At 42.4% G+C, this 12,500-nt stretch overlaps 3 protein-coding genes across 6 annotated transcripts in view; 2 read left to right on the forward strand and 1 right to left on the reverse strand.

Annotated features, from left to right (window-relative positions):
• The window catches only part of ints10 (integrator complex subunit 10), an 11,654-nt gene extending 9,186 nt beyond the window's left edge, over positions 1–2,468 (forward strand). For 2 of the 4 annotated variants that reach the window (XM_035532279.1, XM_035532280.1), the window contains exons 17-18: positions 668–736; positions 1,363–2,468. In XM_035532279.1, coding sequence (XP_035388172.1) covers positions 668–736; positions 1,363–1,519 — 226 coding nt within the window. In that variant the 3' untranslated portion in view covers positions 1,520–2,468. The remainder of the gene's footprint in view (positions 1–667; positions 737–1,362) is intronic. The other 2 variants (XM_035532285.1, XM_035532287.1) reach the window with 1 other exon arrangement.
• A 71-nt stretch (positions 2,469–2,539) lies between these two features.
• On the reverse strand, positions 2,540–5,701 carry tlr1 (toll-like receptor 1). Its single transcript, XM_035530175.1, is given in 7 exon segments — positions 2,540–2,732; positions 2,734–2,898; positions 2,900–3,110; positions 3,113–3,289; positions 3,292–3,951; positions 3,954–4,180; positions 5,660–5,701. Coding segments are annotated over 6 exon segments (1,530 nt in total). The 5' UTR covers positions 4,156–4,180; positions 5,660–5,701; the 3' UTR covers positions 2,540–2,617.
• A 2,110-nt stretch (positions 5,702–7,811) lies between these two features.
• Positions 7,812–12,500, forward strand: part of klb (klotho beta) — an 8,042-nt gene continuing 3,353 nt past the window's right edge. The window contains exons 1-4 of the mRNA XM_026995911.2: positions 7,812–8,579; positions 9,246–9,759; positions 9,902–10,170; positions 10,320–11,436. Of these exons, the coding sequence (XP_026851712.2) occupies positions 7,812–8,579; positions 9,246–9,759; positions 9,902–10,170; positions 10,320–11,436 (2,668 nt within the window). The remainder of the gene's footprint in view (positions 8,580–9,245; positions 9,760–9,901; positions 10,171–10,319; positions 11,437–12,500) is intronic.

Consider the following 12,500-nt stretch of genomic DNA (forward strand, 5'->3'; position numbering starts at 1 on the left):
TGACATGAAAACACCTCCGTAGCTGATTGCTCTTTGTGCTTCTGACAGGAGCAGCAATACGTTTACAGTCCTGTCTATCTCTTTCTTTTTCTTTCTTTCTTTCTTTCTTTCTTTCTTTCTTTCTTTCTTTCTTTTTTGCCCCAAAGTTGTTAGCTGGCTTAGCTTCTTGTGACTTCTGACCTGCTCTGTGATTGGCAGATTTAGCTTCTAATGACCTCTGACCTCTTTTTAGAACTCACACCTGGGGTGCATTCAAGACATGAAGTGATTTCTAAACAAAATCCTTTTTAAAGTACTAATGGGAAGTACAACAAATGATGTGGGTCTGTAAAATCAACCTCTGAGTGCTGGTTTAAGTCGATATTAAAAGTCATCAGTAGTTGTCCAGTCTCCCCATGAGTTATTTTTTGTTGCAGTTATAATGCTTTAGATTAATTGACGACTTATTTTCCTTTTGCTGTTGAAGATGTTTTAACTGTTTTCAGAACAGTTGCTTTTCAGCTGTGGGGTTTTTTCTTCCCTTGCCTTTTACCTGATCTCTGTATATGTTTGTATGAAGTACAGTATTTGGTAGCCTGGTGCACTCACAGTACTGCAGAGTGCGTTCAAGGTCTTGAATGCAGCCCTGTTCTTAGGGTGTTGATGAAATGGTGTTTGATGTTTGTAGGAACCCCAGCCCCGCCCTGGGGGTGGAGTTAAATACCCTGCTGCTTCCAGGGGCTCAGAAGGCTGACAGGTACCCTATCCCCATCACCCAATCAACATCGCTCCTGGCTCCTCCCATACCCAAGCTCCTCCTCCTAGCCTCCTCATACGCCGTAACATTCCCTCTGTATTCTGACTCCCCCTCCCCAAATACTTTTTCTTTTCTTTCTTTTTTTCAGGTCTTCTTTAGTTTTCATTCCACAAGTGTTTTGGTTTTAATACATGACATCCGTTGCATATGTTTTTTGTCATGTTTTGTTGTGAAGCAAATGTGTTTTTATTTCAGAATCATTGACAATGTATCCAGTGTTCACTGTGCAAATGTTTGTTATATCTCTGTATATTTTAACATTGTGTTGATCAATGTACACAACTTTTGCTTAATGCAGAAGTGAGAAATGAGGGTCAGAGGCAAAATTATTTGTGTGTCCGTGTGTGTTTATGTAAAGTTGAGAGGCAATGTTGCCAAATCTGTTTTGGATTGTGTCCAAGATCATAACTTGCAGAAAAGAAAACAACTTGTTCTAATTGTCAATATCATAACAGATTTCTTTTACTATGATCCTGGCTTTAGAGACAAAATAGGGCTTTAAGTCAAATCTTCATTATTGAGCCAGTCATCCACGCTCACACACACACTCATCTTTGCTCTTTCAGACATCACACCGTGACCCGTGGCATCACCAAAGGCGTGAAGGAAGATTTCCGTCTGGCGATGGACCGGCAAGTGTCTCGCTGCGGAGAAAACCTGCTCAGTGTGTTGCATCGTTTCTGCATCAACGAGAAGATTATACTCATCCAGTCCTTACCTTGACCTTTGACACACGCCCTCTGCCTTTTGTCCTATCACTCCATTGTGTCCTTTAATAGGGCTGCTTGACTCCCTCTGGTACAGGTGCCCATCATAGCAGCACGTCCATTCGCACTCATTAATGTGACTACAGGTTGGACTGAAATACAGACAACACTGTCCTAACATACATAAATCGCCACTCCACATTTTGTTTACTGCCTCTTTTTCAACTGTCAGTGTTTCCTGTTGACTGTTGTAGACTTATAAAGCAGTTTTAGTGGTGGATCAAATGATGTGGTGTGGCCTCTAAAGAGCATTGGTTTTCATTTTCACTTCAGTTGAATTCCAGTCAGGCTTGTTGTACTTACATGTGAACGTGCAGGGAAACCTACCTCATCACATCTCTTGGATGTCACCCAACAAGCTCGGTCTCTATCTAAGGGGGTTCTTACAAGGATGGTTCTGCCTGACTGAGGCATCACAGGACGTCCGCAGTTTCCACTGCTGGAACCATGGCTTGTCTTGCCATAGACAGCACGTATAACACTGAGTGCTAATGACTACACGGATTTACAGTAGCTGGCATGATCGGACTGAGATTTGGTTATTAAGTTTATCTAGGAATGTGTAGCTTAGGAAAAAAAATCTTGAATGTGTCACTTTGCTTTCGTAGCATCCTACATTTTTCCCATATGATATTTTGATTTTGTTCATTGAAATGTTGGACTCAGTCATTTCTTAATGCAGCTACGCTAGCAATCTGAACCTCAAAAACAATATCAGTACTCATTAATAAGTAATTTGTCCATATTTTGGACATCTTAAATGATGATTGACATTGTATAAACTTTTATTTCAAGAAATCAATAACATACAAATTTGTCTTTATATAAAATTTCTAAGACTTTCATTTACATTGTTGTCCACAAATTTGTCCACAAACGGTAATAAATATCTTGTTTTGTATCTACATTTACTTTTGGTGCTGTTTCATTTACTAAGTCTAAACAACATGTGTCTACACAGTCTTGTCCCTTTAGATGTCTTCACTCCTCACCATGTCCTGTTCTCTTCTGTCCCCATTCTCTGCTGTTTCACTTTCCATCTATTAGTTAGTTCTCACTCGCTGTCTCCCTCGTAAGGGGGGCTGGGTAAATCTGCCTGTAGGGCTGCCTGCAGATGTGCCCAGAACATTCCTTGTTTAGCTTTGTCCTGCGGCCATTCAAGGTAGGTGCTTCAGCTGGTGGTACTTAGGCAGGATGAGGTATGGGGGCAGCGGCTCCAGGAGAATGAGGAGAATGTTGTCTTGGGATCGCGTTAGCCTCTGGTGGCTGGCAAAGTACAGCTCGTAATGACACCATTCGCTTTGAAAGAAGTGGGTTGAGAGCACAAAGACACAACCTCGACTGTTCTATGCAACGTAAGATGTTATGCACGATCGTTTTGCCAGGGATAAAATTTCTCTCATGGCACACTCGCAGCCCCTTTCGGATCGCAGCTGGATCCTTGCCCTCCAGCTTGGGTAAGAGTTGACCTTTGACCCAGTTGGTGTTACGTTGACTATATGAGACAAAAGCATGATAGTACACCCCCTGCAACTCGTCGGGTTGTTGGGCAATAGATATCTAAGATTGTTGACCCTCGGAACCAGAATCTCCAGATTTGTGAAGGTATCACATTCCTGATGTAGCCCTCTGAAGAAGACATTTTCAGATAGGGTGCAGTCAGACAAATAAAGCATTTGTATTGCACTAACCACCTTTGGGCAGGTCATGTGGATTATTGGACTCAGAGCTCCTCCTGAGAAAACATGAACATGGTCACTGATGACTGTGTGACACTAAAGGAATCAAAGATGTGGCTTTGGTTGATACTTGTGCCTTCAACCATTTGAGTCAAGGTAAGATTAAATAAACTGAGCTGGTGAACAGAGGATGTTAAGATGCTGTTGATGAGGGCTGTAACAACTTTCCAGGTGATCTGAATAGTAGATAAGTGTAAATTAACTGTTTAAATTTCTGCTTGTTGCAATACAAGGTCTCCGACGAAGTCTTTGGGATGATTTAAGCCAGTGAGCTCTACTTCCTTAAAAAATGCTAAAGCATCAGCAATCACTGGGTTGTCAAGATAGTCATTGTTTGACATTACAATGGAAATTTTTATTGCCTTTGCATATAGCAGACTTCCCACTTCATAGGCCTTCAGATTCTGGGCTTGTATGAAGAGGGTCTGGAGTAAGTGTGCAGAGATGTTTGCAAAGTCGTTATTTCGAACGTAGTCAGCATTCAGACCAAGCCACTTTATGCTTGTCAGTCTGGCGAACTCAACACCCAGTGCCATAACTGAAAACCTGTTGGCACACACGTCCAAGCACTGTAGGCTCTGTGCTTTTAAAAGGTATTTCTGATTGGACAGGTTTTGGAGTCTGTTGTGGGACAGGTCCAGTGTTTCCAGAAATGGAGGCTGGGTGTGCCATGGAAGTCATATTTTTTCAGGGTCTGAATGTGATTCTGAGACAGATCCACGCTCAGAGCCGATGATGGGATATTAGAAGGAACGTAGGAGAGGTTTCTGCAAGAGTAGTTAAGGACAACCTTCTCCAAAACGAGCAGGAAGGAAGTCGGGAAGGATACCAGCAATACAGCCAGTGTCCACATGGTGTGCCCTGGAGCCCTCGTTACCCTGTTTGCAGAGGGCACAAAGAAAGAAGATGTAAGCAACACAGTTGTAACTTTGGTTGGATAAATAATCATAATACAAGCTATAGTATTTCCCAAAATTTACTATGTATGTATGTATGAACAAAAAATAATAATGTTAATTTACATTTGTCTTTGTGGGTAGATCTTTATTAGATGTTTATTATTAATGCAAGTTCCATATGAATAAACTAGTTTTATCTTTGACATGTCTGTACAATCAATCTCATGTCTCAGATTTGGTCAGTTTGAGTATAATATTTTAACAACTAGAAAAATCAACAATTTAAAATATCAGAATCAATAATATCAAAATATACATGTATCAGGGAGTATAATAATTTTGCTACTTTAATTGTCTGATAAATATGAATTTAAATATCATTGGCTTATTTTTCCAGCTAGGTCTTCAACTAACTAGTAACGCTACACAAATAAACCCATTCATTTATTGCACTCATATCACTGCTCACTTCAATGTCTTACAACAGTTTAATGAAACAGATAGTCAAAGTCAAATTTATTTCTATAGCGCTTTTCACAACAGCCGTTGTCACAAAGCAGCTTTACAAATGTCTGAGTCCAAGCCGTCAGTGAGCAAGACAAGAGCGACAGTGGTGAGGAAAAACTCCCTGGAGCACGAGGAAGGAACCTGGAGAGGAACCACGACTCAGATGGGGGCCATCCTCCTCTGGACGACAACGGACACTAAATAGTAGCCGCTAGATTCTGCCTTGTTTTTGGTTTCTGGATTTGGATTGTATTACATAGTCTATGAAAATAGTCTAAAATAATGATGTCTGCATGACAGAAAAAAAAGGCATTGGAAAGGTTATGGATAGTCACATAACTCTTACATTTACTGGACTTTTCCCAAAGCAATATTTTTGTCAATTTGGTCATTTCAATTTCTTTAATTTTTGCTTTTGTAGTGGGTTAAAGATTGGGTATTAACACATGTGGGATTCTGAAAGTTTGTTTACAATGAAAAGCACGTCTTTGCATGTTTTACACAGATGAGGACAAACAGAATGCTGTCATAAGCATAAATTCACTGGGAGTGTCCCTGCTTGCTCACTTGATAATCTTAAGCATATGACCAAATTCACAACACTCTTGCAAGAATAATGAGGGCCCTGTGGTTATTTCACCATTTTACCACTCACGATTAATAAGATTAAGGAAAATTAGGATTAAACATTAAGATTAAATAAATATTCAAAGTATATTTTTACAAATTGTTGCTGAGCTCATTTGGTTTCAGAATAGTTATTCAGTTTAATTGTTAGGGGGTTTTTTAAGGATAAAGTTGCAAACAAACTCAGGGTTTCCTTAATGTATTTGCAGCAATTAATGGCTTATTGTACATTTAGTTGATTTAGTGTGCACTGCATTCAATATCTTCCCTTAAACTGTAATTAATTAGAATCAGAAACAAATCTTGTAATGATATTTCACATACCGGTTTATTGAAGAAAGTCCTTCTGCCTGTGACAGTCTAAGGCTACAGTAGTTTAGTTAGGGAAGTGATGGAAATGAACATGGTTGGTTTAGTTGATTTAGAGGTAGCTAAAAAATATGAAAGCAGATTGTTCAAATAATGACAACCTACTTCTGCTTTTCTGTTTCAAAGATATTTCTTTAAAAAACAGATTGTACATTAGTATCTCGCAGACAGGGTTGTTTCCTCACTAAAATGAATCTGAGACAAACCAATGTTTTGTTCATTCAGAGGCTTGATTACTGTATCTGCTAATCTGCTAAAATGGTCTGTGTTATTTATCTGTGAACTGGACAAGCATTCTGTTTTTAGGTGCAAATTTAGAAGAAATGGTTATTTGTGTGCCAAACTTGTGTGTGTTTGTGTGTCATACAGAGTCAAACTTACTTGTGTGTGACTGTGTGTGTGTGTTTATATGCATATTTGTATGTGTTTGTGTGCATCATATAGTGTCTAATCTACTTGTGTGTGTTTAAATGCATGTTTGTGTGTGTTTATATGCATGTTTGTTTGTGTGTATATAAATCTGTATTAGTATGTGTTCGTCTGCAAGTTTTTTTTGTGTGCTTGCATGTTTGTGTGCATGTATGTGTTTGTGTTTGTGGGTGGGTTTGTGTGTGTGTTTGTATACATGTTTGTATGTTTGTGTTTGTGCGTGTTGTTTTGTGTGTTTGTGTGCATGTTTGTGTCTGTATGTATATGCGGTTTTGTGTGTGTGTTTGTGTGTGTCATACAGTGTCCTAGTTTTAGTCAACAGCACACGCAGCAAGGCAGAAAATGGAATTTAATATACACCTCTAAGAAATGAGCAAATACACACAACACAATGGATTTGCAAATATACTCAAGCACACAAGCACAGATAATGGCCCGGCTGCCTTAGATGGGGATGTGTGTTAATTAAAGTATAATCTCACATTGGTAGCCAGGTTTCCATTTATAAAGGACAATGATCAGGGCAGTAATGAACTGAAACTCTCAGTTCGCCATTAAAATCCTTACAAATCATCTTCCAGACCTCTAACTCATTAACAGAACTGTAACCAAGCAATGTTAAAATGTGGAGTACTTAATAGAAATTTGAGGTCTCTCTCGCTCTAATAAACATACATACACACTCTTTTCATTAAATTTTGTGTTTGCATTCGCTGAACTGTAATGTTAAATTGCAGAGTACTTAACAGACATTTGAGCTCTCTCTCTCTCACACACACACTCTCCCATTTCTTCGCATTTCCCTTTTTGTGTTGTTTCTCTGTTTGTTGTTGTTTTGCTGTGCTGCACTGTTCTACCTCAGGGTAAGTCTTATCTAATCAGCCCTGCTCCTGCCACCTGCTTGCATTTCATGGCATCATCAAAACCTAATTCTGGCTCACTGATGGATGACATCAACAACAGCAGCTCCACCTCTGGCTCGGAGATCAGATCAGAATCACTTTTATTTCATCGTCATGGATGACTCTACGCTATATTGTTGCGACCTTTTTTCCAAAAAAAATTGTTCCGGCTGGACCAGTTTGTCTAATGGCATCATATATTACGGATACCAGGGATCAAGTGAAAATGTAAAAATCAGATTTGGGATGTGTTCACTGATCTTAGATCTCATCTATTCATTTGTTTCAAGTCTCAGTTACCGGCCCTGAAACTACCATAGCTGCCTCATGACGAACCCTGTCCAGTACTTCAGATAATAACAAACAACAGACCATTGTAAATAAAACATACTTTTTTTTCCTTTTTTCTCCAGCTCTCTCCTCTCCCCTCCCTCCATCACTCTCTCCCTATCACAGGGAGGGGAGGGGAGAGAGAGGAAGAAGAACAGATATCCACGCATGAGGATTAGAGTTCATGTTAATCATTGATTAGAGGTCCTCCTTCCTGCTATCCAAGAGCTTCTGAATGTATTTGTGTCTCTCTATGTAACCACGAGAGAGGCCAGAGGGAGTGGAAGGCACTTCAGGTAAAGCAGTCGCACATCTTCTCAGGCTCCAAGGTTTCATTTCTCGGGTTCCATCACCCTGTGTTAACATGAGTCCTCATTCCAAAACAACGTCCTTTGCTTCTTCTGCAGTGCTGTCTCTCAAGATATTTCTCTACGGCTTCCTTTAAGATGACCAGTGCCCTGTCCTCTTCCTGTCTGCTCTTTCTTCATCTGTCCCTCCTCATCCTCGTGTGTGTGGTGGACAGAGTGCAGAGCGCATCAGGAGATGGAAAAAGCCTGTGGGATCGCCCACTGAACCAACAAGACTTCCTCTCTGGTACGTTTCCCCCAAATTTCCTCTGGGGTGTTGGAACGTCAGCATTCCCAACAGAGGGTTCCTGGGATCAGGATGGGAAAGGAGCATCTATATGGGACCACTTTTCCTACAACCTGCCCCAGGGTCAGCGTGGGACGGGAGGCGACGTTGACACGGTGACAGATAATGCAGCCAGTGACAGTTATGCCCTCTGGGAGAAGGATGTGGAAGCAATTCAGTACCTTGGAGTGAAGTTCTATGCTTTCTCACTCTCATGGCCGCGACTGTTTCCAGATGGTAACGCCACAGGACAACCCAACTACGCCGCGGTGGAACACTACAGACGTCTGATCAGCAGGCTGAGGGTTCTGGGTCTGGAGCCCATGGTAACATTGTTCCACTGGGATCTACCCCAAAGCTTGCAGGAGCAGCTGGGCGGCTGGACGAGCCAAGCGATGGTGCAGATCTTCACTGATTATGCCCAGTTTTGTTTCACCACATTCGGCCAAGAGGTGCGATACTGGATCACGATGCATAACCCACTACTCATCGCAACTCTAGGGTATGGCACGGGGGCCCATGCTCCGGGCGTGACCGGGGACCCTGCTGACCCCTTCATCGTCGCACACAACCTCATCAGGGTGAGTGCAGGGTCAGAAGGTCAAAGGTCAATGCTGGGGTTCATTTTTCTCAATCAGATGTTTGGAGGAGCTGGTGCAGAATAATAGTACTCTACTCGTAGTGATGTTTATTGATGTGTCTTTTTAGGATAAGAATGCTTGATCTGTCTGTGAACTTTGAACTTTACACTTTATTACTTCACCACATAGTCTGCCATTTCTTCTTACATTGAATTACAGCCAGTCAAAATGTATGCAGTCAACATGTAATTGCTAATAATGAATAGATTATAATATGTAGATTTTATAATATGTATATTTTTTCAATATTATGAAAATTTTTCCTATTTCTCTCAAGTACAAATTGTCATTTTGGTTGAAAGAGACATTGAAGCCTTTCTTCACATCTGAATCTTAAACAAAAATTCAGATGGAAATTTTGAGTTGACGCTCCTCAGCTGTCTGTTTGTGTCTAAGCACGGAACTGGATAACATCTTATTACAGGAAACTCCCTTCCGGAGTGTCAAGTGAGGTTTAGTGATTTATTGTTGCATAATAGGCTGAAGGTGCACAATGATTCTGCTTGGAGTCACCTGAGACTTCACCTGAACATGTCTGGTGCCTCTGACCACTGTCTGCTGACCTACAGGCCAGATAATTTCTTCTTTGTTTTTCCACACTGACAGGCTCATGCACAAACCTGGCATGTATACAACGACCACTACCGCCCCCACCAGCATGGCCTAATCTCCATCACGCTCGGCTCCCTTTGGGTGGAACCACTTCGAGGACAGGCCACACCAGACAATGTGAGGTTGTGTCAGGAGTCTATGGAGGCTGTGATTGGCTGGTTTGCAGAGCCTATACATGGAGGAAGGGATTACCCACAATCTCTGCGGGACTCACACCAGGGGCTCGTCCCAGAGTTCACCCCAAAGGAGAAGCTTTTGGGTCACAGAACAGCTGACTTCTTCTCCCTGGCTTTTGGGCCGGACACTGTACAAGCAATGCGAGGGCTGGCTCACCCTGGCCTGCCCGTGGTGCTGAACATGAGGAAGGTGCTGTACTGGATTAAACAGGAGTATGGAGATCCAGAGGTGCTGGTGGCAGAGAGTGGCTGGTTTTCTAATGCCTCTGTAGGAGTGGATGACACAGTAAACATTTATGTTATGAAGAGGTTCATTAACCAGGTGCTTCAAGGTAAGTGCAGGTATGAGTGTATTTAGGAGGTGTAGGTACTTTTCCTGTAGGTGTAAGTACTTGTATTTCTCATGTAATGCGTAATGTTGATAACAAGATCTGTTTGCATCTTTAATTGTCATTGCTGGCATGTGTGTCTCAGCTACGGTTGTGGATCAGGTGAAAGTGTTTGGCTACACTGCATGGTCCCTGGTGGATGGTTTTGAGTGGAGCAGCGGGTACAGCATAAGACGGGGACTCTTCTACGTAGACTTCGACCAGCCTCAACGCACAAGGATCCCAAAGACAACCGCTCAATACTACAGGCAGATTGTTAAGGACAATGGGTTCCCGACCAATCAGACAGAACAGAATATCATGGGATATTTTCCATGTGACTTCCACTTTGGTGTGGCTGACTCTATCCAGCAAGTGAGTGTGGGTAAGGGGTTGAGAAAAGGGAGAGATAGATTTAAAATGAATGTTCTCTGTCTGTCAACATTAAAATCCTGAGCACAACTCAGTCACATGAAGTTGTTGCATGCTGGATGAAGTGTTTGTGTTTGTGTTTGTGTTTTCAGGTACGCCACCAACCCTTCTCACCCCAGTTCACCGACCCTCATGTGTACCGCTGGAATTTTACGGGCAACGGTGCCCTCCGCCCTATCGCTGGGGTGACGCTTCAGACACGCGCCTCACAGTGCACTGACTTCCTGGCTATTCCACGTCACATCCACCTGATAGAGGTCATGGGGTCATCACATTACCGCTTCTCCCTGGACTGGCTCCAGCTCTTCCCCCAGGGAGACATCTCAACGGTGGACGTGGAAGCTGTGCGCTTTTACCGTTGCATGCTGACAGAGCTCCAGAGGAGGGGCATCCAGGCCGCCGTCACACTCTACCACCCCAGCCTCAAGTCACCCACCCTGGGCTTGCCCAGCCCTCTGTATGCCCAGGAGGGCTGGCTGAATGCTAGTATCGTGGAGGCCTTTGTTGACTACACCACATTTTGTTATCGGGAGTTCGGGGACCTGGTGTCAGTTTGGATCACCATTAACGAGCCGAACCGGCTAACAGATGTGTATAACCTGAACGCACGTAAGGTGCTTCGTAACCTGCTCTTGGCGCATGCACGCGCGTGGAATGTTTACCACAAACACTTCCGCCAACAGCAGGGGGCGGAAGTGAGCTTTGCAGTGCATGCAGACTGGGTGGAACCAGCGAATCCATTCATGGAATCTCACACCAGCGCTGTTCAACAATGCCTGCTGTTTGAGCTTGGGCGTTACCTTGATCCTTTCTTGAGGGATCTGGCCTGCCCTGACAAAACTACCTGCTATGGATATGATCACTCAGGCCCATTTCACCTTCCTTACTTCTCTGAGGAGGAGAGAGCAGAGCTCCGAGGGGCTCTGGATTTTATCGCCCTTAATCACTTCACAACACGACTGGTTTACCCTCACACCCAAGCCGGCAACCATGCTTGCTCCTTAATGCCTGACCCCACATGGCCTACCTCAAAGAAAGGACAGGCTCTCACCCCCTGGGGGCTCCGAAGACTCCTTGGCTGGATAAAGAACCGCTATGGAGACACTCATTCTATTGTTGTCACAGCGACGGGGATTGATGACCAGGCATCCCATGATGATCAGCTGAGACAGACCTATTTGAGGAGTTACTTGCAGGAGGCACTGAAGGGTAAATTCAAAATAATGACATATTTAAAATCTTTAAAGTTTTGATAACTCCACGTTAAAAAGCCATTGAAACTCTTTTCTGGTGCAGTCACCAGTGTAAATTACTGGTATTGGTGAATATATACTGGTAATATTAACAGATCTCAGCACATTGAATAACAGTGAAATAATCTTAAATATTTTATGAAAAGTCCAGTTCTCAGGTTTGTGAATGCTACCAAGACTAAGGGACTGACCTCAAGTGTAGTGCAATTTTATTGGACAAAAGATCCAAAAATATTTGGATGCAAATTTTGATGGATCCAGCTTGGAGAGCATAAAAAATTCCAACATAAATTTGCCCTCTTGTTAGAAAATAATTTCACACTACAAAAGATCCAAAAAGAGTAGGCCTACACTGGCAATAGCAGTGCAGTTGAGTTGACTGGTTTTTGTTGGCAAGAATACGATCCAAAGCAAGTAATATTGTACCCACTTAGTCAAGATAAGCCACAGTGAATTTTATAAAAGTGCTTAAACTGTGTGAAAGGTTTAACACATTTCAGAACTTTAAACCGTTCAACCAATAAAACAAATTGCACCCATGTAAAGGACTTAATCAGGTGACTTCCTAGCTGAGTTCTTTTTGCGCACTCCATCCATCTTGACATAAATGTGTGGCAATATCCTTTCCCAACATGGTGGTTTACATGCTCTCCAGAGCATGTAAGAGCTCTCTCATCGTTCAAGCCATTAAGAACATTATTACTTATATCAGATCAATGTTGACGCTTCGCTTCCTCATGTCTTCTTCTTCTAGTTTCACGGAAGATTAGACACTAATTGGCACGCTATTGCCACTTACATTCTACAATCCAGTCCGGTCTGGCTCTGTGTGCACACGTCACAGCTGATCCAATTAAATGTGCTGGCACGTAAACACCAGGCCATATTAGACCCATCCCATCCTAAGGAACCAAGGCTCCGATAGGGAGCCCATTCTCTTGTGCAAAATAGAACATATATAAAATGAATATATTTGCTCTATAATAAATTCACAAGAAGAGCGAGTTAAGAAATTAATAA

Source organism: Electrophorus electricus, chromosome 1, assembly GCF_013358815.1.
Source record: "Electrophorus electricus isolate fEleEle1 chromosome 1, fEleEle1.pri, whole genome shotgun sequence".
NCBI lineage: Eukaryota > Metazoa > Chordata > Actinopteri > Gymnotiformes > Gymnotidae > Electrophorus > Electrophorus electricus.